This window comes from Mya arenaria, chromosome 2 (genome assembly GCF_026914265.1).
Source record: "Mya arenaria isolate MELC-2E11 chromosome 2, ASM2691426v1".
Taxonomy (NCBI): Eukaryota; Metazoa; Mollusca; class Bivalvia; order Myida; family Myidae; genus Mya; species Mya arenaria.
The window spans coordinates 70,017,312-70,043,482 of NC_069123.1; the positions used below are offsets into that span (position 1 = coordinate 70,017,312).

General features: G+C 35.8%; 3 protein-coding genes across 10 annotated transcripts in view; 1 reads left to right on the plus strand and 2 right to left on the minus strand.

Moving 5' to 3' along the window:
* On the minus strand, nucleotides 1-7,372 carry LOC128225152 (programmed cell death protein 6-like). Of its 2 annotated transcripts, none has more exons than XM_052935197.1 (8): nucleotides 7,238-7,372; nucleotides 4,217-4,414; nucleotides 3,665-3,844; nucleotides 3,284-3,411; nucleotides 2,730-2,804; nucleotides 2,475-2,549; nucleotides 1,724-1,892; nucleotides 1-1,057 (listed from the first exon to the last, which is right to left on the minus strand). In XM_052935197.1, exons 1-8 carry the CDS (start codon nucleotides 7,268-7,270, stop codon nucleotides 1,025-1,027), a joined length of 891 nt encoding a protein of 296 aa, XP_052791157.1. In that variant the 5' UTR covers nucleotides 7,271-7,372; the 3' UTR covers nucleotides 1-1,024. The 2 variants fall into 2 exon arrangements, with proteins under 2 accessions (XP_052791157.1, XP_052791156.1); XM_052935196.1 differs by having other exon boundaries at nucleotides 1-1,350.
* Nucleotides 7,373-8,622: 1,250 nt separating this feature from the next.
* On the plus strand, nucleotides 8,623-13,821 carry LOC128216857 (protein NipSnap homolog 3A-like). Its single transcript, XM_052923549.1, has 7 exons — nucleotides 8,623-8,698; nucleotides 9,472-9,563; nucleotides 10,273-10,540; nucleotides 11,432-11,593; nucleotides 11,851-11,982; nucleotides 12,148-12,216; nucleotides 13,666-13,821. Exons 1-7 carry the CDS (start codon nucleotides 8,623-8,625, stop codon nucleotides 13,722-13,724), a joined length of 858 nt encoding a protein of 285 aa, XP_052779509.1. The 3' UTR covers nucleotides 13,725-13,821.
* Nucleotides 13,822-14,620: 799 nt separating this feature from the next.
* The window catches only part of LOC128221571 (2-oxoglutarate dehydrogenase complex component E1-like), a 42,076-nt gene continuing 30,525 nt past the window's right edge, over nucleotides 14,621-26,171 (minus strand). For 3 of the 7 annotated variants that reach the window (XM_052930207.1, XM_052930179.1, XM_052930193.1), the window contains 9 exons: nucleotides 23,439-23,589; nucleotides 23,168-23,295; nucleotides 22,772-22,950; nucleotides 22,327-22,398; nucleotides 18,781-18,813; nucleotides 16,996-17,121; nucleotides 16,534-16,770; nucleotides 16,131-16,321; nucleotides 14,621-15,708 (listed from right to left, as the gene is read on the minus strand). In XM_052930207.1, coding sequence (XP_052786167.1) covers nucleotides 15,606-15,708; nucleotides 16,131-16,321; nucleotides 16,534-16,770; nucleotides 16,996-17,121; nucleotides 18,781-18,813; nucleotides 22,327-22,398; nucleotides 22,772-22,950; nucleotides 23,168-23,295; nucleotides 23,439-23,589 — 1,220 coding nt within the window. In that variant the 3' untranslated portion in view covers nucleotides 14,621-15,605. Of the gene's footprint in view, nucleotides 15,709-16,130; nucleotides 16,322-16,533; nucleotides 16,771-16,995; nucleotides 17,122-18,780; nucleotides 18,814-20,260; nucleotides 20,291-20,650; nucleotides 20,669-22,326; nucleotides 22,399-22,771; nucleotides 22,951-23,167; nucleotides 23,296-23,438; nucleotides 23,590-26,171 lie in introns of all 7 variants that reach the window. The other 4 variants (XM_052930214.1, XM_052930219.1, XM_052930186.1 and 1 more) reach the window with 3 other exon arrangements.

Sequence of the window (26,171 nt, forward strand, 5' to 3'; positions counted from 1 at the left end):
TATTTCAATTATCTTTATTACTTGATACTACTGAGCATCATACAATGTTATGATTGATGGATGCACTAACCATAATGATAGAGATGAAGTTCATTGGACATGAATGTATAACATGTAGTATAGGTAAAAAATAGAAAGGTCCATATACATTTACATCACACTTATATAAGACACACAAAGTCACTAACCCATGATTCATCATCATCTCACATACCAACAAATTATTTGTTTACGTTATTTTTTCTTTTGTATTTAACACTCAAGAAATACAGTACCATATCATAGAATAGCTTAATAAGATACCAGTATGCAGTTTATTAATACAGCATACTGTAAACTTGTTTCATTAGAGAGAGCAAAGGGAAGCCAGCAATGAAAGCAATCTGAATCTTATTAACATTGTTTACAACAACAATATTGGAACAAAAACAATGGCCTTAGAACATTTCTGTTAGCATATATACATAAATTATAGAAGTGAAAATTTGAGAACATAATTCAATAATTTCAACCAAGCTAAAAATTTGTTATGCATTCAATGTGAAACATAACACATTAACTAACTTGTGATTTAGATAAAAAAAATATTAAGTTATCCATAAAGTAATTTTGGTAAAATCTCTTAACAGATCAGACTTAACAAGCACTATCGGATGTAAAAATCCTGTGATGTAGTACATAACTTACAGCATACATAATCAAAGTATGGTACATGGTAACAGCAGTGTCACAGATAGTAAAGTGCACATGGCCAGTCACAACACATGGAAAACAAAAATGTGTACAAATTATCCGCATGTTACATTTCATGTCTAATCATTGACACAAAATAGATTTTTTTTCACGTTTTCATAAAAAAATATCATTCTGAACATTTAGAACTAGAATTTATCAGTCACTGCTTCAACATGTAAGTTAGAGGAACATTTAAAACATTTGATATGTAAAAACAGTGATTCAGTCAAAAGACAATAACAACATTAACACATACTCGCGGCATATAACTCTTCTGATGATTGGTTCCTCATACTTTAACGTCGAGAGCCATTTCCAAAAACTGTAATCAAAACACGGAGTAAATTACTTCAACGTTATGTTATACACACCACTGATTATTCTCACTTAGACAACAAGCATAAAGCACACATACATTGTAATTGTTGTTAGATATATATGTAGATAGGGGTAACAACAGTTCCACAGTATTGTCATCTTTAATATCAATTCTTTACAGTATAATCACAGTCCTATCATTGGAAGTTTTACTGGTCACATGCAAGAAAGGAAATGGAAAGCTGAAGTTTATGTCGCTCCTTTGATTAATGTTGTATCCAAAACCATTTCTAAGAACTGAAAATGAACAAAACAGGTTCAAATTACCATTAAAGAATTGATTAATTCAACTTCCAGACAATTACTAGAAATATTAAAACTTTCAAAGGTTCTTGCCAGATTGCAAATGTTTTTTTCTTATCTGAAATGCATTAACTATACAAACAGCACCTCTGTTTAGATGACTGATGCCTTATTTCCATGCTGAACATATGCAATTTTTGTTTCAAAAGCTTTCTTATAATGATTTTCTTTATTTTCAAGTAATATCAGTCTTAATAATGGTAGCAACCAGCAAGAATGAGTACACTTCGTTATAATTTTTAATGGATATGAAACATGGCCAAATAAGTCTCAATTTGAATATCTGGGTAACATTTACCCCACCCACCTCCTCATAACTGATCCTGACTGTGCCATTCTGTTGTGTGTCCTTGGCCCGGAACTTGTCTGTGAGGGTTTTCAGGAGCACACAAGCCTGTATAAAGTCATCAAACTGGATGTTCCGCGCCCCGCGTCGATCAAACGTCCGTACAACCACGTCACAAAACTGAGGAGACCTGACAACCAACACACAAACCAGATATAACATGACTGGCAGGAATGCAAATGTTGTTTCAGATATGTAAAAATACTCAAAACTGTCACTTGCAGAAAACTATTTCATCGACTAATTTCTTTCTTGTCCCATGAAAGATGTAAATGGCATTAGAGGCATTAAATTCATTATCTATTTTTTAACTAGACTACATATGCAGTTAAAGATATTATTAAGTATGAAATATTTTTAAAAAGGGCGGAGCTGAGTGAACACTAGAGCTCATCTGTTGCTGTAAATTAATAGGGGCATAACTCAACAATTATTAAAGCCATAGCTATGGCTCTTTTCACAGATTGAGATATTGTCTCTGCCATCATATGTACTAAGTGGCATTTTAATATCTTGAATGGTTCTTGTGTTACGGACAAGATTAAAGTTTTTGCACAAAAATGCTACCGTTGACAACAACAATACTATGACAGTAGCTCAGATGTTTTACTAAAAAACACTATATTTATACATTATACATCAAGATATAGGAGACTTAATAAATCATGGGGAATTATGACCAGGCAATTGATTGTTCAGTTGGTTAACTTACAAATTGTAACCAAATGTTCTGAATGCATTGCTCAGCTCTCCTGCGTCAATATTTCCAGACCGATCAGTGTCAAATCTGAAAAATCAATATATATGTAGCAAGTTTAGTTGTTCTAATATAACCGTAGACTGCTTAAGCGAACATATTCAACTACTAGATGAGAATAACTAAGACAAGCTGGATTGAGTGTATTCTCATAATTTGCCAAATTCAAAAATAAATCTTAGCCTTGAAAAATAATAAGCAACAGCATACCGGTCAAAGCAGGACTTCCAGTCTTGGACATATTTCCATAACGCTGCAAACTCCTGCACATCTATTGTTCCACTCCTTAAAGTAGAAAATGATTTAGACATGCAGTCACTAAAACACTGTACTTTATACCATATCTTATTGTTTACCTTATATCACATGTCCTAGTAGACACACTGGGGATCTTTTGTACATATTTATTTCTTATTGTGGGCCTTAAACAATACTCAACCTAACTGAAAACTTGTGATTCTGCTGGCAATAACATATCAGCTTTAGTATTGTTTCCAGCGTACCACCTGTTGACATCTTCTATAAGACCCACTAACTTATTGTTACCAGGTAAAAGCAGGAGACACAAAACTTTAAACCTTTATTTATAACATAAAGGTTTTGGTTCATAATATACAGGGGTTGATTTTGACACATGGAACAATGTATTTGCATCGATAAAGAAAAATAAGATAAGTATGAACAATCAGCCATTCATTTGGCATTTCAAATATCTACAGTTATCACATGACAAGCCATGAGATGTTGACATATAGAAAACCCACCTGTCTTTGTCAAACATGCCGACCATGAGCCTACAGGTTTCAGCATTGAAAGGCGACCAGTTCCCATTGTGTAGAGCCTGTCGCAACTCTTCAGAAGTGATTTTACCATTACGATCTCCATCTACAGCCTGCAGACATGTAATGCAGTAATTAACCACAAAGAAAGAAACTATTATAAGGAATAAGAATTCATCCAAAAGTATAATTTTGATGAATGAATAACATGTCCTTCGAAAGGTATTTTTCCTGGTCAGGTGATTTAAACAGTTTTACACATGTTTATAAGCAATTGATGCTTCTGACAAAAACACATTTGTTAATAACACTGCCAAACAATGTTCAAAAGCAACACTAATAAAATACTTTATTTCAATCTAGTACCTGGAACCATCCCCACACTTCCTGGCTAACGCCAGGGGGTGGGGCTGGCTGTCCATAACCCGCAGGCTGGAACCCACCAAACTGCCCCTGGGGTGCCCCATACTGTCCACCTGGTTGACCCCCTGGCTGGCCATACTGACCACCTGGCTGGCCATACTGGCCAGCAGGTGCACCATAACCCTGAACAAGTAAGATCATGTAAGAAGAAGTTTGTTATTTCTATTATGGTTAAACACTTTAAACCCTGTTTCAATGAATATTAGCTGATATGGATATGTATTGTCTCGTTCTTCTAAACAGTTTTACTGACTTTTAAATGTTTTTCATCTAATCACCTATATAACATAAGCAAATATATAACTGTACTGAGTGGTCACCACAACACATGCAAGAAAAGTAAAATGTTCACATTATACAATGATAAACTTTCAGTAGTATGGATCAGGTGTTTATGCAGAAAGAGGGTCATGCACTTAACATGATTCTAGCAGAAGGGACATGAAATGTAAATGTGTCCAAAAATAAAATATTTGTTCTCATTTCACAAAATACCTGTTGCTGTTGTCCTGGAGGTCTGTATCCTGCAGGTGCACCATAACCCTGCTGTTGCCCGCCTGGGTTTCCATATCCCTGCTGTCCCCCGTACAGCTGGTTTGAAGGTGGGGGCCCGGGTGCTCTCTGCTGCTGGTACCCTTGTGGTGCCCCGTAACCAGCCTGCCCCTGCCCGGCCTGCCCAGCTCCATAACCACCCTATTTAATGTCAAATGCTGTAACTCATGGTTGAGAATTAGGGTATATTATCAGTATTCAATTTGCTTTCCGCATCTGTCATCTGCATTCTTAAACTGAAGCTATATTCCATGTATACGCCAAACGTAGAAATATCATCTGATAATAAAGTCAATTTATTTCAATAGTCGCAATGGTTTTCCACATTAACAGAAACCATTTGATTTTTGATGTGTTATAAAATCATAAAATAGACTTATGTTAACTAAAATGTGTTCATAGTGAAATCAAGCCAAGATAGATTTAAAAGTTTCATTCTTTGTTTGTTTTATTATGCATTTCTGCATTATTGAAAGTTCATTTATGTTCATAAAACAGATAAAAAAATTAAGCCAATTTCTATCTACTAACGTGTGTCCACTAAAATTGCTCATCAATCACATATATGCCATATCCTCCAGTGGGGGGAAAAATCCCCCGGAATTTCGAACCAGCCCCCAGTCTTCCGGTGTGAGAAAAAAATCCCCCAGAATTTAATTATTTTTTTAAGAAAGATTTTACATCAGGCAATAATGACAAACTGGAACCACTGTATGTGAGTGAAACTGAATACAAACAAACAACTCACCCAAGGAGAAATGACTGCATAAATCACAATGAACATTTTAAAAAAGGTTTGATAAATGCCAAAAGGAAACTTTTACAACAAGTGATTCATTAAATAGTCTCCAGAAATATGGCATGTATGCAATCGACTATACCTGCCATTGGTCCCTATTTTTTTACGCTATCAGAAGCTATTTAAAGCTGCACTCTCACAGATTGAACGTTTTGACAACTTTTTAATTATTTTTTTTGGAACAACTCAATTTTTGCAAAAATCTATGGAAACCAATTATATTAGACTGCTTACAAAAAATTAGATCACAGATTTATATATTTAAGTTCAAAAAATGATGTTTAATGCATTTTTCTTAAACCGTTAGCCATAAAACATTAATTTTGAAAATCTACGATCTGTTTTTTTGTCAGCAATCTTAAATCATTGGTTTGCAGAAATTTATTAAAAAATTGCTCTTTCCAAGACAAAAAATAAAAAAGTTGTAACTAGAAATGTGTCCATAGGACACGGATGCCCCCACTTCGATTTTTTGTCACAGAAAATAAGCCATAATGATTATTCAGGATAATCTGCACATATAGGATAAGTTGAGTTGAGTTGGGTTTTACGGCATCGCAAGACTGTATAGGTTATATTTTTTAAGTATTGTTGGGAAATAAAGGGCCCTAACTCCTAAATGATTAAAGCGCTTTCCATGGCTATCGAACTTGATCAAGATATTATGGTCACAATCATGTATGTAAAGTTTGGTGAGGATTGGACACATACTTTTCAAGAATTAGATTGGAAACATATATTTTTGAAGTATTTTTGGCAAAAAAGGGCCGTAACTCCTAAATGACTAAAGCGATTTCCATGACTATCGAACTTGATCAAGATATTATGGTCACAAACATGTGTTTAAAGTTTGGTGAGGATTGGACAAACAGTTTTCAAGAATTAGATCGGAAACAATCTTCGGGACGTATTTTTCAAGTCTTTTTTTGCAAATAAAGGGCCGTAACTCCTAAATGACAAAAGCGATTTCCATGGCTAAGGAACTTGATCAAGATATTATGGTCACAAACATGTGTTTAAAGTTTGGTGAGGATTGGACAAACGGTTTTCAAGAATTAGATCGGAAACAATCTTCGGGACGTACGTACGTACAGACAGACAGACGTACGTACGGACAAGGGCAACCCTATATGCCGCCACTTTGTGGGGGCATAAAAATGGTATATCTGTGAGAGTGCAGCTTTAAGGTTTAAATTGATACCAAACACTTTACTGACCATTTGGCTACATGTTCCGCACCCCGGGAACTAGTCTAAAATAATAGACGTGTTATACGGGATTCTTCCAATCCCTAACGTCTAAACGGGAATGTGCAAAAAACGGGGGTGTTTTAAAAATAATGAAATTGTTTTAAGTGAAGTATTTTATGGTTGAAAATGATCATATAGAGTTATATTCATATTTTACCATGTAAGTGAAATGCTATTTTGCACTAAACAAGCATTTAATGCATTAAAACAAGTTGTTTACCTTTCCAATAAAACGAAAGTTGACTGACACAGAAAACAATTATGCAAAGGGGAACAACTCGATACAATCGTAATAACTCGGCCTCCTCCGACAAAGCTTCGAGATAGACCTCGTTAAACAATCGTAACAACTTGGCCATGGCCGAAATGTTCCGAGCGATTTAAAACTGTGCCCTGAAGCCTTGCAGGTGCCCTTCATGTATATATTGTTATGTTTTGACAGAATGAAATGAAGAAAAGCCGTCAAACTCATAATTATAAGTTAGATATTTATTTTTTGTGTACGGAACTAATATAAAATAACAATATCTGGTAATATTTCTTGTTTTTATGATATTTTATAGACGCTATATGCTTTAACCCGGAATCCTGATCGGAACAACTACCCACTTTTGATACTAAACAATTTGTACGTGAAGGATTTGCCATATCAAAAATCTAAAAAAAATCCGTCAGCGTACAATTATTTGGACTACCCGGGGAAATCCTAGGTAAGGCCCATTCCCTGCTATTTTCAGCGTGAAAACAAAACCACCGCTTTCACTTGGCACTGCGGGGTCACCTGGAAGGTAACAACAAGGCCCATTACCCCCAGACCTGGGGGGGAAGGGGGGAGGGGCATGGTTACAATTGACTGGTGTATAACCCCTTTGATAAATCTGATGAAAAAAAACACGTTCATTTATCTTGACTTACGTATTGATTTGGTGGCTGACCTCCCCAAGACATTTTATATAAATGTATTAACGCAGAATAAACTTTTAATTAGTAATCAGAATTTCAAAATAAACCATGTACAAACAGGAAGAAAGAAGCTCTTACGGCACCGTGTTTTAGAACATCCCAGTTAGGAATTGCCGTTATGTCTAAACATAAAAGGTTACGGGCAATACTAAAAAGGCTGACCAAATGGCTGCCCATATAGATATAGAGGGAAAAGGCTGACCAGAAAAATAAAATAGAATTTAAGATGTTTTTGATAAAAAAAATAACTTTTATGTTTTAATAAGTATATACTGTATTCATTAAGAGTATTGTATTTTTATATGTTTTTTTTTTTTTAAATGAGTTAAGAAATCGTGATGTTACTGGTATATTGATATCGAATAATTCAATAATTCAAGTCGATGCGATACATTCTATTTCATTACCTTATTAAATTATCAATTTATAAATAACAAATTGAAATAAATATGTACAGCTTTGCATAACTTTGTATAGATTGTAAATATGAGTAATTGAAACAAACAGTTCGGAAATAAAATATTTAAAAAGTAATGTTAATAGATGTATGCTATATCAGAAGCATACAGTTGATCATTTGTGAAAATTAATGTCATAGTGTAATGGGAAACATGTATTTTTTACCGCTGACCAACACGGTCAGCCTTTTTCGAACACTTTAATACATAGTGTAATATCTTATCGCTGACCAACACGGTCAGCCTGTATTTGTTATGTTATTCGCTGATTATCACGGTCCGCCTTTTTTCGAAACTCTAACTAACAACGATACTAGATAGTAGATGTTGTTTAATTCGGAAATAAAATATTTAAAAAGTAATGCTAATAGATGCATGTATGCTATAATAGAAGGATACAGTTGATCATTTGTGAAAATTAATGTCATAGTGTAACCCACTCACTCACTCACCCACCAACCCACTCACTCACTCACTCACTCACTCACTCACTCACTCACTCACTCACTCACTCACTCGCCCACCAACCCACTCACTCACCCACCAACCTACTTACTCAATCACACACCAACCCACTCACTCAATCACTCACTCACTAACCAACTCAATCACATGGGTCATGACAAGAACACCTCCTCGTGGTGTGGCCTGGATGAAGATGGATACTATTTCTTACATAAACGTTACGAAAAGTCGTCCATCTTCAACAAAACGCTCTTATGATTTATAATATTTTAATAATATATCAATTATAATAATTAAAATAGTACTCAGAAATAAATAAAACAACAAAAAAATGAAATATTTAAAAACAAATCCATTCTCATTTTTTCTGGTCAGCCTTTTCTGGCCTGGTCAGCCTTTTCCCTGTATATCTATATGGGCAGCCATTTGGTCAGCCTTTTAGTGCGACCCAAAGGTTACACCCTACTATCAAAACGTCGAATTAATGCAGGTAAGATTTTGCCAGGTAAGTTGCAGAATTCATTAAGCTGTTTGTATTTCTTTACTACGATCGCTGTATAAAGCTTTAATGAATTACCACTTAACTCTGCAAAAATAATACAGCCAATGACATGTTCTCACCCTGTGACATAAAAAAGATAAAATACACATACTAGCACGGGCGTAGCTAGACAAAAAAGAGTGTGTATGCCGTGTTTTATCGGGATTCGTGGGCATTTGACGCTATGATTTGTTTTGGCATTATTTTTTGTTGCGTTAAGTGTAGGCCGTGGCGTTAGCGGCCTACAGCAAGCTACGCCCATGAATTAGGCACCCCTGAATAATATACAGCCATTGTACCCTAAAATCACGGTTGTAAAACTATAAGTTATCTTTGACATTGATATTAATATCAATTTGAATGTTCATGTATAATAAGTTCGGTAATCCATACTTTCGGTAAATCCCCAGTTCGGTAAACTGATTATATCGTTTGATTCATCCAGTTGTTTTGGTAAAAAGGATTATTATATACATTGACAAATGACATCAGCATAATAATAGGATAATAAATTCAACAGTTCAGGAGGAGGGGAATTTGTATTTCAGAAATACATTCAAAGATCACAAATATTTCAGTGTATTTATATATGAACACATGTGTACCGTTATCTTATTGTATTGTTTTTTATTGTACTAATCAAATGTAAGTATAACATGAAATTGGAACCCTGAACTAAATATATTTATATATATAAATGTATTTATATTTTTCTTTTTTAGGAACCTATTGGAGTCAGAGTCACGGTGAAGTTTCCATTGTCACTGTGATGTGGAAGCAAGCCTTCAGAATGCAGTTTTCCCGTGTAGCTATTGTATGACCATCATCATCGTCGGATATCCACGGCTGACTAATTAGAGCATCGGAATGGGTCAGCCGTGGGTATCCGACATTGGTTCATCATATGAATTAAAAATGGTGTTGAATCCAGCACTTGTTTACAAGCAGCCTACATGTATCAATTTTTTTTCTTTTTGGAACTATTTCCAATGGCCAGTTTATTGGTAAAAATTAAAAAGTAACATATTTCTGGATTTTTGGATTACAAATCGGAGTGCATTTAAGGCAATTAACATTTAGATATTCAAGTATCAACACTTTTTGTGTTTGTATCTTCAAATGAAACAGACTGTAGTTTATATAATTTTACAATATATAACTATTCAAATTGATTAATTAAAGAAATTCTAAAGGTTATAGAAGTAGAAGAAATTAGTTTGGAAACACAAAAAAGTAAGAAAAAAAGACTAAAAACAAATGAACAAACAACAACAACAAATATATACTGTAAAAAGAAATCTATATGAACATAGAAATCCTTAATGAGTCAGATTTTATCTGAAATTATAGGAGACCTCACGATGTCTACTTACAAAAGCAAAATAGTAAGACGATCAAATAACTTTTAATTGACTGAAAACAAACAAAAAACAACAACAGAGAATGAAAATTATGAATTTTTAACATTTCCCCAATCCTGTTAGAAGTGGCAACTAAGTTTTTTGAAATTATTATTTTTGTAGAGGCTTCGTCATCTTCTTGGTTCATCTGTCCATCAACATGTACCAGGGAGCACTTTCTGCGCAAGATGCAGCTCAACAGGATCTACAGAAGGTGACAATTTGGTGTTTGAACTCAGACACTACCGTGTACAGACTGGACACCAGCGCTGCTTCCTTGATCTCACCATGGAGCACATGCATGTGCGTGCCTCACACTCACCGATGGTCGGGTTCTGGTACACGGAGCTAGGCAGTGGAATCAACGACGTTGTTCACATTTGGCAGTACAGTTAGAAGGATAGTTTTTCCTCATGCAAATATTTAATTATTAGATTGAAATATTGGTTTTAATGTAGGACAAATAGGATGATTTAAAAAATCTATTTCCATTTTTTTTATAGTACTTATCCAAGTAGTATCATCCTAGCTCGCAATTCCATAACTGATAGTTTTATCATATTTTGGACAGAAATAGTTAACGATATCCATCTGATAGCATTTTGCCCATCAGATGCAAGTCAAACTGATATCTTGTTGGCAACCTATCGACCCGATATCGGGCCTATATAATTTTAGTCATCTTTCCATCATTGGTGCGACATTCTTTCAGTTATCTTGTGGCTTCACATTTATGTATTAGATCTATTTTTTCTCCATTTAGAAATGTAAAATACTTAGCACAGTGGACTTGACACGCTGTGCCAGAAAAGGCTTAAAGTTGAAGTAGTTAAAGAAACACGGTATATTACAAATTACAATGTTTTTTTGAGTTTATAAAGGTCTGCCCGTGCCTTTTAATGGCTGCATTATGGCTTGACTCTGTCACATCCCCAAGAGTGACTGAAACAATATTTTGAAGCCAAAGGTGGAGTTATGCCCAGACTGGTTGCTGGGATACTCGACAAGGGGGAAAATAACATAAACATTGGACCGATATCAGGCAATCGTTGGGCTGATATGCCAACATTACGGTCGGATAACAATATCTATCCAATATGAGATTGCTTGCTGGAATGTACAACAAGAGAAAATTACAGACAGTTTTTATCATATTTGTAAAGAGCCATATACCCCTTCACGTCTGCACATGCTATTGAGCATGGTTAATTCAGATACATTTATATGTTCTCCTAAACCAATATTCAAACTTGAATTTAACAAGTATGGGTGTCTGTCATAGGAAGCCTTTCAGACCGGGCGCATGTGCGACAGGGTCTAGCGAAAGACCGCGCTTGGCAGGAGGGTTTTATGGCACAGATCCTTCCTATGATGCTCACACAGAAAAACACACTCATCCGCTGCTTCCCCGGAACCACTGTCACCTATCCTGAGCCTGGCACCGGTATGGAGATTTCGTGAGATTATTTCTGCCCAGTGATTTGTGTATTTCTCATTAGCAGGCAACTACAACAGCAACTCCATGTTTAATCTTTTATCATTGTAGAATTTGAGTTAGCATTGTTTTCATCACGTGACCTGCTAACTGAAAAAAAATCAGTTAAAATATATGGTGGTGTATGGTTTAAAATCTTGCCCAGGTAAATTTAAACAGATCTATCTTTATTGCTAAAGAAATTGTTTATATTCTCCTATGGGCAGGTCACTACGAGCTTCAGGAGGTTGTGTTTCCGGGACGGGTTAAGGAAGCTGGGGCAGCCATCCAAGACCTCCGGTATCCAGGAGCAAAGTTGGCAGCTGCCTGGTACAACCTCTTCTCCAAGCTTGACACAGGTAAAATTCTTGTGATACAAATAATTACATGAATCTACACAAAAATGGTTATTATTCTGTGCATTGTTGAAATTCCTGATGTCCTATCTAAAACTGTGAATCATTGGTATAAAAACTTTATTTCCTGTTCATGGAATGCTACATACCAGTATGCATTTACTTCAGGTTGGCTTCTTTGGCATCACAAGAACCTAGATGACATAATGCACAGACCAGACAGAGAATCTCATACAGGTACATGAAACTGGATATTATTTCATCATACTAGTATATATGCTTTGTTTTGTTGTCCAGAAGGGAAAGTAAATTTTAACAAGAGATGTCGGACATTATGACCCATTCAGCGCCATGTTGTCAGGATTATTTCGACAGTTGAAAGTAATATGCATGAACCAAAAAAACAGTTGATTTGTCATTGACATTGGATGCCTTGAGGCAGTTTTAAGATTATGACCATTCAAAGTGTGAGGAGAGAAGGTTCAGTTTTTAAGCATGTTCAGGTGATGACCGATATTTGCATATATATACAAATGAATCCTCTTAGCAGCAGAGAATAAGTAAATTTGACGTAAATTTGACGTAAATTTTAATGATGAATATGAGTTATGACCTTGACATTTGACTCTGACCTCAAAAGCCATAGGGGTCATCAACTGGTCACCCCCAGTCTAAATGTCAAGTTTGAGGGCCATGGGTGCAGGCATTGTCATGTTATCACACAGACAAGCTTTTCGCATTCAAAGTCACTGTGACCCAATGACCCCTAAAATCAATAGGGGTCATCTACTGCTCAGGCCCAACCCCCAAGGTCAAGTTTGCAAGCCATGGGTGCAGGCATTTTCGCATTCAAGGTCACTGTGACCTTGACCTTTGACCTGATGACTACTAAAATCAATAGGGGTCATCTACTGGTCATGCCCATCCTCCATGTCAAGTTTGATGATCATAGGCCCAGGAATTGTTGAGATATTACTCAAAAAAGCTTTGTTAACCTTGTTGAGTTATAGGTCACCGTGAACTGATCTTTGGCCCCATGACCCCTTAAAATCAAAAGCGGCCATGTACTGGTCAAGCCCAACCTTCATGTAAAGTTTTATCACTATAGGCACAGGAATTGTTGAGTTTGCATTCAAGGTCACCGTGACCTTTACCTTTGACCCTGAAATCATTGGGGTCATATACTAGTCAGGCCCAACCTACAAATCAAGTCTGAGGACTGGTGCAGGCATTGTTGATTTATCATTTGGACGACCTTATAGCTTTCAAGGGATCATCTACTGGTCAGCTCCAGCCTCCTTGTCAAGGGTGATGACCATAGATCTAGGCATTGTTGAGTTCACTTAAGCTTTGACAACCTTTTACCATTGAGGTCCCTGTGACCTTGACCTGATGACCTCTAAAATCAATAAGGGTCATTTACTGGGCAGGCCCATACTTCATGTAAAGTTTGATGACCATACTTCGAACAATTTTCTAGTTATAACTGAGACAAGCTTTGGTCTACCGACCGAACGACCAACCAACATGTGCACAGCAATATACCCCCTCTTTCTCGAAGAGTGTCTTGGTCATTGATATCATTAAAGCTTTTTAAATGGACAAAGCCATTAAAAGTCCCATATCAATACAGGACAAATGTCGAAATGTCTTCAATTCTGTAAAAAAAAATTATTTCCATTTCAGATCTCAAAATAACCAAGTCAAAATTGCTGATACCTATGCCATATTCCCCAATGAAATGATGTTGTTAATCAAAGAAAACAAAATTCTCTGACTTGATTAGAAGAATGTTTGTGTTTTCGTATATATTTGTGTGTTTTAAATAAAGGTTTCACAGTACTATATGATTCTGTTTAATTATGGCATGACCTACTTTGGTTCAAGTGCTTGTCCTATTCGACAAGCCTTAACACATAACTGTTGGAGCTTCTACTCTTACATCAATCTATATCAAAGTTATATAAACTAAACATTTAAGTCATCATTTCAAAAGAAATTATTACTTTAAATATTGGTTAACCACATGATAGGTTTTCAACTTGTATTGAATGATGTTTTACATAAAGCAACCTAGAGACCATGTAGACATTGTGCTTTCTTCTTATAATTATTCCAGATGTTTTACAATTGATGATGGATAGATATAAGAAATCCTAGCTTATTATTTTATCCAAGACTCGATCCTCATATTTAGCTGGTATGTCACCCATACATTGTGTAAACATGTTGGTAGCTACAAATTGTAAATTGTTTATATCTTAAATATATACATTGGCACTTCCAACACCAATATAACAGATAGACTTACCGGGTACCCTAAAGTAAATATTAAGTTTGAGAAGCAGAGATTCAGGCTCAAAGCAGGGTAAAGGGCTTAGATTTATGTTTCCAAACGGTCGTGTATCCATTTCAAGGCACTTTGTGCAATTTTTAATGCATATGTCCAGCAAAAAATCTCCTTCATAACTGTTTGATGGTCTGAAATTGAAAGCTCTCAAAACACTCATTTCAAGATTAATCCTGGGTTTTTATCATCCCTGTTTAGGGTGATATATTATAAAAGACCAAATATTTATGAAAAGAAACCAGATTTGTTGAGCTACATAAATTCAAGGACTTCAACAAAACAATACATATACAATGTCAATACTTTATTTTGACGAATAATAGAAGTTCACACAGGAAGTATTAACAAGAATAAAGGTCAACAAGAACCAAAATCTACAATCAAAATGTGTACAATAATCGTGGTTGTGGAGTAACAAAAATATTGCCAGTTACAAAAATATCTGTACTCTATATTTCAACTACCTGGTATTTTTTCAACAATGTAAGTGCACAATTCTTCATTCTTGGTTTCCTTCATTGGCACTGTGTGACGGTGGCAATAACTAACAGTAGTAGTACTTTACAAGGTGAAAAATTCAACTATTTTCATTGACAACATGAACTATGTTCAGTAGTATGTTTTACTAAACCGTGTCATCCAATCAACACAAATCTTTCAATTATGAGAGGTAAAGCTGATATTGAAGGAGTTAATCATTATGTCAGATCTATCCTCATTATGACGCTATTCAATGCTTTCACTACAAAATATATAAGATTTTACAGAAATGCAAGCTAGGTGATGTAATAAATACGATGAAATACTGCTTACAATATTCAATGGAAGCTCACTCATGACCACTCATGATAACACACCAATAATGCACAGAGAGTCCACTAGAATCAATAAGACACCAATATTTGCTTTTCAAGGCCATTTTCACTTCCCACCCTTCCACCACCCAAAACTAACCTCGCCTTGATTAATCACTTCATAGACCTAGATGAATTAAATATTTGTAAAATACTTTTGGCTCCGAGACAGCTGAAGATGATTCCATTGACAAATAAAGCAAGAAAAGTCTTTTGTACAAAAATTAAACGAAAATACAAGAGTTTACAAATTCTTTAACATCACGAACAGATTTTAAAATCCTGTTAATAAATCCTTACAGTTATATCCTTACATTTATTTTTCCCAGAACACTTATACCAAAACAGGTGGCTGATGTGGCAATACAAGCGAAAGTCAATTCATATCCATATAAACATAGAAATATCTGTGGTGGAGAGGCTTAGATCTCTTTCATGGCATGACTCATAAACTGGGAGAACTCAAACTGATGTCTCTGCTTGTTTCCGGCTGCAGCTGACGCCTCCGGGTTACGCCCAATGTACCTGTAATAGTGCAATGGTTGGAGGAATAAACAATACCACCAATGCCCATATAATGTAAGGGCCAGCTGCCAAGGAAGCCAAATGCTTGTCTCATCTTATTTTTTTATTAGCAAAGGATACATGAAGCGTAACTGAACAGCAATAGGAGCTAGTGATGGGCTGTGGTGCATGTATTGGCACTGGTATCATGTGTACTAAATTTCATAAGAATATCTTCAAAGTTTGCTTCATGGTATATGTTTTTGCGATTCTCTTGCCACAATACCAAAACCATTTTTTTGTATAAAAAAAGCAATTCTAACTGATAAGTACGTTGTTGCATTTCTTGATAATCATGATGGGGGGCAAAAATAATATTTTTTTAAGTAAATGTAAAGATTGACTGTTTTCAGAGCTCAATTACAAATATAAAGTCAACGTACTCGCATTTCTTATGGAGCCAGTTCTCATACTCATTGTTTGTTTCTGAAATCTTTTTGAAGACGGTGCGCACTCGGGGCTCGACATATGTCCAAGCCCCCATGTTCTTGTGTTCCTCCTGCACCCATGCCACCTTTGCATTTGGGTATTTGAGCATCTCCTCCTTCACCAGGTCAAACGGGAAAGGAGAAATCTGCAGGGAAAAGTTGAAAAAATTAATAACCATAGAACCATAGGAGATAAGATGAAATAGATTGACCTTTGTGTATGCTTTGACTTTGTTATTTATTTTTTTTATCTGCAGTGGTTTTAATTGACATAACTCTATATTGTCCTGGCAAATCAAAAGAAAATACAGCAAAAATCCTCAAAGTTTTAAAAGTCCTTATCTGTTTCATTGGTCACCTGTTCGATCCTGCTGATGGCAATAGTCCCATCACGGTCTATCTTCTCCCGTTCCTTGATAAGATCATAGTAGACCTTTCCAGTGGTGAAGATCAGCTTCTTCACATTGTTGGGGTCGTTGGTGCACACGCCGTCCTCAGGAATCATTCTCTTAAACGCGGTCCCTTCCACCATCTCGTCAAAACTGGAGCGAGCCAGGGGGTGGCGCAACAAGCTCTTTGGGGTCATAATCACCAACTGAAACATAATGTCAAGAACGACAAATATGAATTTATTTCTTTAACCTCTATTAGTATAATGGTTTACACACATAGCAATGCAAATTCTATTATCATGTATATCTGTTACAATTTGAACTATGTCACCTAACCTACTAAAATCATTGTTGAACACCTTTCTTTATGCATTTACGCATCACTTTTTGCTGCAACATAACATTTACAAATCATTCTGGTGACTCACCGGTTTCCTAAAAGGGAGTGCAATCTGGCGTCGCAGAGCGTGGAAGATGTTTGCCGGTGTGGTCAGGTTGCATACAAACCAGTTGATCTCATGAAGCTGCTGGATCTCAAAGTCATCACTCTCTTTCTGCAAGAAATTTAAAACCAATATGGTGAGATACTGGTCTGGAAAAAGCACTATTCTGTTATATGTGAAATACCAGTATACATAGGTTGCACATAATTTTGTTTTGAAATATGTGATCAATAAAACAACAAATAAAGAAATAATTGAATACAAAACATGATGAAACAATTTAATTCCATTGACTCATACATGTTACAATCTATAATTAATTATTAGAAATAGAGTGAACAAACCATACAATAGACTTTCCATCCTTTCTACCGGAGACCAAAAAAAATGAAAACATGTTTAGTACAGCAACTTAATTTCCAAGTCTTGAACTGGTTAAGAGGCTGATTACATTATTCCCTGTTAGAATTTTACATGTACATTCTCAGTGAGTGATAAAATATAGAAACAATGCAGTCCGAAGGACGGCTATATCCCCCGCCATTTTTTTTAGAACATTTTGTTTTTCTCGCAACCTGACTGGTACCACGAATCTGACCTAAATTGTACACAACCACTGGTCAAGAGTGGGAATATAGGAAATACAAGTTGTTTGATTGGTAACCTAAATATTCTTGGATATTTGAACATATTATAAAAGGATATTTGTTAAAGTTACTCATATTGTGTGTAGTGTAGGTAAGATCAATGTCAAGGTTATTTTGGTTAAAAAAAAGAGAAGGAAAATGAGTCCTTGATTTATAAAATCGATGAAATAGCAAGCCTTAAGTATTTTCGATAAAGTGATACACATATATAGTGGTGACATCATAACATTGTTTTACTGCTTTTGAAGAATTGACATGTCTACACTGCTAAATGTAAAAAGCTCAGACACAAGCATGTGTACTATGACCTTTAGATGTCACATGTGACCTTGACCTTTGAGATATGGATCTGGGTCAAGGTCACTGCACCTCGTCTCAATGAGGACAACATTTGTACCAAGTAATATGGTAATCCATAAATGCATAATTAAGTTATAGCGCGGACTCGAGCATGTGTACTCTTAGCTTTTAATGTCTCGTGTGAACTTGACCTTTGAGGTATGGACCCGGCTCAAGTTCACTGCACATCGTCTCAACGAGGACAATATTTGTCCATCATTGCATAAGTAAGTTATAGCCCGGACACGAAATGTTACAGCCAGAGGGACAGACGGACGAAGTCCATTCCTATAATACCCTCCCTACTCCGTGGCGGGGGATTTATAATCAATAGTGTCTTTTTAATCACATCTTTTGATTGGACTGGAGAAAGGATGTTTATCAGGGAAGAAGCATTATTGAATAGCAACACAAAAGTTAAAATACTTAATGAATGACTCATAAAATGAATTGAACTATGATCTAACTGGTCTATAGATTTTACAGAAAACTGTACATGTACAAAATCGAAATTCACAGACTAAATTTGGAGACCAAAAAAACAATTACAACATACAACAAATTAGTGGTAAACATCATGAGTTTCAAGACAACAAATTAACAGTATCCACAGGTTTGATTGCACTAACATTTAACAATTCTTATTTATATTGATGTAAGGAAGACTTAAATGAGTTGCTCGGAAGGCACAGCCCAGCATATTAAAGAAAAAAATAATAGTCTAAGCAACAAAGCTGCATAGAACATAGCAAACAAGGGTGCGTGCAAAGCTTAACTGAAATACCTCGTTATAACTGCCAGAGAGAGCAGAGTAAAACTGCAAGTGATTTTCAAAATAGTATTACACATAGCAAGGAGTATTTAAAGGCAATAAACAGATTCCCCACAGGCTGCCTTCACAGGATGTCATAAATTGATTCAGGCAATATTAAAACAAGAGGGCCAAGATGGCCCTACATGTATATCGCTCTGTGACCTAGTTTTTGAACCCAGATAACCCATATTCGAACTTGAGCTAGAAATCATCAAAACAACCTTTCTGACAAATTTCCAGGATATTTGGGCTGAAAATGTTACCTCGAGAGTGTTAACAAGGTATTTCCATATTTGGGCTCTGTGACCTAGTTTTTGACCCCAGATGACCCATATTCGAACTTGAGCTAGAAATCATTGAAACAACCTTTCTGACAAATTTCCAGGATATTTGGGCTGAAAATGGACCCATATTCGAACTTGGGCTAGAAATCATCAAAACAACCTTTCTGACAAATTTCCAGGATATTTTGGCTGAAAATGTTACCTCGAGAGTGTTAACAAGGTATTTCCATATTTGGGCTCTGTGACCTAGTTTTTGACTCCAGATGACGCATATTCGAACTTGACCTAGAAATCATCAAAACAACCTTTCTGATAAATTTCCAGGATATTTGGGCTGAAAATGTTACCTCGAGAGTGTTAACAAGGTATTTCCATATTTGGGCTATGTGACCTAGTTTTTGACCCCAGATGACCCATATTTGACCTTGAGTTAGAAATCTTCAAAACAACCTTTCTGTCAAATTTCCAGGATATTTGGGCTGAAAATGTTGTCTCGAGAGAGTGTTAACGAGGTATTTCCATATTTGGGCTATGTGACCTAGTTTTTGACCCCAGATGACCCATATTTGACCTTGAGTTAGAAATCTTCAAAACAACCTTTCTGTCAAATTTCCAGGATATTTGGGCTGAAAATGTTGTCTCGAGAGTGTTAACGAGGTATTTCCATATTTGGGCTCTGTTACCTAGTTTTTGACCCTAGATGACCCATATTCGAACTTGAGCTAGAAATCATCGAAACAACCTTCCTGACAAATTTCCAGGATATTTGGGCTGAAAATGTTAGTGTTAACAAGGTCATATTTGGGCGCTGTGACCTAGTTTTTGACCCCAGATGACCCATATTCGAACTCGTCCGAGTAATTACTGGGAAAAACATGCTGACCAAGTTTTGTGACAATTGAGGCAAAAATGTGACCCCTAGTGTGCAAACTAAGTGTGGACGGACGACAGTCGACGGACAATCATCGATCCTAAAAGCTTACCCTCAGCCTACGGCTAAGGTGGCAAGAACTTGTATACAAGAAAGCACAATAACCCTCCATAATTGATATGAAGCCATAAACTGATATGCCTTGTATGAAACACGTTCCACTTGACCATGAAAGACCTCTAAAATTATAACAAATCATGCATATAAGCACACAGAGTTAAGACTGTCAAGTCACCTGGCCAGCGGCATAACTTCCTGCAACTTGCTTTTAAAAGAATAATTCTGTTATAGCTTGGGGATAAAAGGGGACCAACTACTTGCACTATCAGAAAAACCTTCGTGTACTTGAATCAATAATGAAGCGAGTGTGCCATTTTTAAAAATATTGTACAGAAAACAATGTCTTCCTATTAAAGTGTATCTACACTATAGAAAGGATTCTGTCCAACATCAGGTACAGTAAATCATCAAGTGATTAAGTCTTTATCAAAATGTTTGCTTTTAATTGATAATGTTTTATAACCAAAGCTTGCGATAGAGTTTGGCTATATAATAAGCAAAATAAACTGTACTGAAAGAGTCCTAGAAAACAAATGATCATTGTTAATATAGCGGAGTGCAATACCTCTGTGTTTTTCTGAACCTATCAACAAACTTGTTCCTGTTAAACTAGCAGCATGCATGTTTCTTGTTAATTTTGAACAATTTAAATCTAATGTTCTACAAAAGTCAGCTGAAAAGTCCACATATATTACATTAAACTGGTGAAATATATTTGCAAACAACTATACAAATCATAAGCATGACAATATGAATCATTATTCCATTAAGATTCACTTAGTTACTTCATCTCTAGTAAGATACTGATACAAGCACAGGGTATTTACATGATGCTGAACCACCCTGACATAAATATTTAAAACTGTTCAACCAATGGAGAGATTTGCAAGTCACATGATAAATCTGGACAAACAAACACGGACTTTAATTCAAGATATTCTCTTGTTTAACTAAGTAGAACATTATGAAGGGTGGACATGGTATAATTTAATGTCATATCAATTTCTATTGTGGAGCTGTTGTTTCACTTTTTGTTCTTTCCAACAATTAAGACTGGATCATTCATTTTGGACACTTGAATGTATGTATGAATTAAAATCGGGATAGATTCAAAAACAAAGTCATTGAGAATATCTTATCCCAACCTACTTGTCATCATGTTTTTCATGTACATTGTGTCACTGAAAAAGTGACCAAAAAAGAATATTAATAATCTTGGTTACAAGTATTTGACTATACAAGTCCCAGCACACCATTATATATGGTTTTCATTTAAACATTATCCATTCAACTCTTAATAAACCTTTATAAATCCCTATTACTGTGAAATCATTTATATTCGTGGGCATAAAAATTTTGTGGTTTGCCGAAAAATTTGATTTTGTGGGTACTTGAATTCGTGGTTTTTCACTTTTGAAAAAAAAATCCAAACTGCGATCGTCCTAGATCTTCTGCATTATCTCCACGCGCTGGTGCGTGATTTCCGTCATCTACGTCACTCGGTTTATGACACTTGCTTAAGTGGTACGACACGCCAATTAGTGCATATACCCATGTCAATTATTGATTTAATTGGAAATTAAGGTCATAAAAGAAGACGTACCCTGATTATAAATACAGATAGGCGATGCCCATGAAAGCCAATTAAGAATTTTGCAAACTGTGAAAACACAGAGAAGGTCCGTATATTGGGTTAACAATTCCAAAAGATAGATGATGTTTACAAATTCAATCAATGTTGAATATCATCTTATTTCATGTAAAATCATTTCAATATTTATTCACACTTTTTTGTTCAATAAGAAGCCTCCAATGTAATCGATTAATTATTTTATTAAAGAAAAAAATCAAGAACGGACACTCATCACTCACATCATATAAACTTGGAGATTCATGAACAGCACACTTGTAAGCACGTGCTTCTGTCATTTGGTTCATAAAAACACATTGAAATGATTTGTTAACAGCAAATATGATATAGTAACAAAACAAATATAGTAAGATATACAGTGAGACGGATATTTACGCTGTATACTGCGGCCTCTGGAACCAATAAACTAGAGTATGTACATAACATGGCAATTGAAAAAGTGAATAAAGGGTCTATATTTCGTGGGATCTTGAATTCGTGGATCACCTAACCCACGAACATTAATGATTTCACAGTATTATTTTCATTGCATTTAAAACTAAAAAAGGGTCAATTTGAGTGGACCAATCTTCCAGTACACAGTTACCTACCGGGAAATGGTCAGCATCATCATTGCTCATTTGCAGGAACCTTTCCAATCGCGCACTGGAATGCTCCGGACCCTGCAGAACCACATTTTTTGCAATTTTGAGATCATGAGCTGCTATGAATTGATGATGAAATACCGGGTAATAAATAATAAATATTGACACATAATTTTCATGTACCTCATAAGATACTACTCAAATTGTTCACAAAATTCCTGAAATTTAGCAAACCAAAGCAAAGTATCTGGTAAATATGCTGCAAACACTTCCAACCAAGGGTCAAATAATTCATCATAGTTTTGACGGTTCATATGGAAACCAAAATAGTTTACAATCAATTACTAAACTCAAGCTTTTTGATATCAGTTAAAAGGTGTCTTAGCAATTAAACTACATATGTAAGGAATAGTTTATCACCTGAACATGTATGTACTGTAAGTTCACTCACCATTCCCTCATAGCCATGAGGGAGAAGAAGAACAATGCCGTTTTGACGAACCCACTTGGCCTGGCCGCTGGAGATGAACTGGTCAATGATACACTGGGTCGTATTTGCAAAGTCTCCAAACTGAGCCTCCCATAACACTAAGGCATTTGGGTTAGTCAGGGAATAACCTAGCTCAAAACCTGCACAAACAAATGCATTCATTGTAACAGATTAATTGAGGTAAAGTTAGCTTTATTGTTTTAATTAATGTTTTCAGGACAAGTTATTTCCACTTCCTTCACATAGAAATACATCTCATCCTTGTCTAATTTCAAAGGAATATAGCCTAAACTTAACAAATGAAACTTATAAAAATTCTAAAAAATGATTTATTCATACAAGTGTTACCACCCATACCTAAAACTCCGTACTCAGAGAGTGAGCTGTTCTCCACGGTGTAAGGGGCCTGACCTTTGTACAGGTGATTCAGACAGTTGTGCGTTACGCCATCCTGTTGCTGGTGATGCAACACATGGTGACGGTGGCTACAAAACAAATGCATACTTTGAGTAACATTAAAAAATTTGGTCCAATACCCAAAACTAACCCATAGTTTACACAACCAAATGATCAATTTGGGGCCAGCATTTTTTACAGGTAACATGTAAACATGGTGAGTTTTATTTACCTGAATGTTCCTCTCTCGACATCCTGTCCACTGAGCCTGACATGGACTCCCTCCTTGAGCAGTGAACCAAAGGCAAGGGCCTCAGCTAACGCCCAGTCTGCCACCCTTTCATTAACCATCTGCATACGACCCTTCAGGATACGCTTCAGGCCTGAAATACATGGGAAAAAAAAGGATCTTAAAAGGAGCTTGAAAAATGTTGAGTTATGCTTACATAAAATAAATACTTTTAGACAAATAAATCATTAAACTCAGAAATGATTACAAGTGTCTTCCATGTGTTTCGAGTACAGATGGAAAATCTGTTCCAATCTCTTGCGCAGCGGCTCGTAATGAGGCTTGAAGAGTTTCTGACTATGCCGTCATGATGCGCAGTAATTTGTAATCACTGTTGACAATAAAGGGTTCCAAAGAACATCACATTTTTACAGTGTTTGAATGAATATGTAACGTTATTATTTTGTTCAAATAACTATTTGTTTCATTTGACTTTTTTAAAATATTTAAAATAGAACAAGAGTGACACTCACAAAATACGCCCATCAATAATTTCTTGGATTCTAAGACAACTTACTGTCACATTGGCCCTTTGAGAAGCAAGCTTTTCAAGAAGCAAATGATTTGGCACAATATGGCATTAACAGTAGAAATTTTTATTTTTTTGATAAATTCAGGGGGCCATAACTCTGGAGTGCCTAAAGCGATTAGGCTGGTTATCGAACTTGACCTAGATATGTCACCAACAAACACTTTCATGAAGTTTGGTGGAAATTGGATGAGAAATGTTCAAGTTAAAGAGCGGACAAAGCTAAAATGGACAATTTTGACAAATTCAGGGGGCCATAACTCTGGAGTGCCTACAGCGATTTGGCTGGTTATTAAACTTGACCGAGATATTTTACCAACAAACACTTTCATGACGTTTGGTGGAAATTGGATGAGAAATGATCAAGTTAGAGAGCGGACAAAGCTAAAATGGCCAATTTTGACAAATTCAGGGGGCCATAACTCTGGAGTGCCTAAAGCGATTTGGCTGGTTATCGAACTTGACCTAGATATTTCACCAACAAACACTTTCATGAAGTTTGGTGGAAATTGGATGAGAAATGTTCAAGTTAGAGAGCGGACAACATTGTGGAGCCGCCCGCCGACCGCCCGCCGCCCGCCCGCCATGGGTGTTCCCATAATACGGCCATCGTAAGATGGGCGTATAAAAACGTAAAATTACACATTAGAATACCTTCAATTGGCAAGACTCATCTTACATGTATATGGGAAACGGAATATCATTTTTTCCAGTACTGGTCCCATGACTGAGACACGCAAGAAAACTACCGTAATACATATTTTAAGTATTTATGATGTTTAGGTTTAGTTAGCATTGGCATATGGCATTCAGAATCCCATTTGTATCACTTATTGTGTGTTAACCATACAGTAAAACCAATGTTTTTTTCTGAATTTCTATTTTATTATGCAATACCCCTTTAGGAATTATGAAGGAAATATGGATTTTTGGATCTTGCAATTAACATTGAAACAAATTTTCATACATATTTTTGAAATTCTTATCTTTTTGCAATCTGTTTATTTTGATTGGGATTTTCCATATACCATAAAAGATTTTTAAACAAGAGGGCCATGATGGCCCTAAATCGCTCACCTGAGTAAAAGAGTTTAACCTTTGTTATTAATATAGCTTGTTTCTCAAAGAATATTGAACAAGAGCTGTCAAAGTATGTGACAAATGCCCCCCAATGTGACATTGATCTATGAACAAGTACATAAAAAGTTGATCTTGCCTTTATGTGTCAAATACATATTGCAAGTTATATTAAATTGCCTCTGAGCATAGAAAAAAAACAATCATACTAAATGACAGCCAACACTCTTTATGTCCTCATATTCAGCATTCCATTGTGAATAAACACTTAGTGTATCTTTCACCTTAGAGGTAGGGACATGGGTCTTGCACACAACACGTTGTCTTGGTATGTCGAAAACATATGGCAAGTCATTTTAAAATATGTCCATATAAGAGTAAGTCACAGCACAGACACGACAGCCTATATTTTCCTTCAGGTTGCCATGGCAACCAGAGTTCTGCATGGAATTAATTTTTTTGAACAATTTTGAAAAAGCACCAACCAAGGATCATTCCTATGAAGTTTCATCAAAATTGTCCAAGCGGTTTAGGAGAAGAAGATGATTGTAACCAATTGTTGACACTTTTCCTTTAGGTTGCCATGTCAACCAGAGTTCTACATGGAATTAATTTCTTTGAACAATTTTGAAAAAGCACCAACCAAGGATCATTCCTATGAAGTTTCATCAAAATTGTCAAAGCGGTTTAGGAGAAGAAGATGATTATAACCAATTGTTAACATTTTCCTTTAGGTTGCCATGGCAACCGGGCCAAACAAAATTATGTGAACAAATTTAAGAGAGGTCCATGCAAGGACACTTCAAACCAAATTTGCTGAAGATCTATCAAGGGGTTCATGCGAAGAAAATGTTAAGTTTTTTTTACTAATTTTAGCTCTAGTGGCCCTTAAAAGGGGCCAAACAAAATTATTTGAAAAGACCTGACAGAGGCCCATGTAGGATGCTTCAGACTTGAAGATCCATCAAGCAGTTAATAAGATCAAGTTGTTTAAAGGTTTTTCTATTTTTTGCTCTGGTGACCCCTAAAAGGGGCCAAACAAAACCATTTGAACAAAGTTGAGAGAGGAC

Excerpts from the sequence above, each read along its gene's own strand:
- LOC128216857 (XM_052923549.1), top strand. The coding sequence starts at position 8,623 with ATGGGCAGCCATTTGGTCAGCCTTTTAGTGCGACCCAAAGGTTACACC. Across the intron at positions 9,564-10,272 it reads AGTTTTCCCGTGTAGCTATT|AGGCTTCGTCATCTTCTTGG; the intron begins GTATGACCATCA and ends TTATTTTTGTAG. Across the intron at positions 11,983-12,147 it reads CTTCTCCAAGCTTGACACAG|GTTGGCTTCTTTGGCATCAC; the intron begins GTAAAATTCTTG and ends CATTTACTTCAG.
- LOC128225152 (XM_052935196.1), bottom strand. The coding sequence starts at position 7,270 with ATGTCTTGGGGAGGTCAGCCACCAAATCAATAC. Across the intron at positions 2,550-2,729 it reads TGGAAGTCCTGCTTTGACCG|ATTTGACACTGATCGGTCTG; the intron begins GTATGCTGTTGC and ends TTGATTTTTCAG. Across the intron at positions 1,351-1,723 it reads TCAGGATCAGTTATGAGGAG|TTCTTAGAAATGGTTTTGGA; the intron begins GTGGGTGGGGTA and ends GTTCATTTTCAG.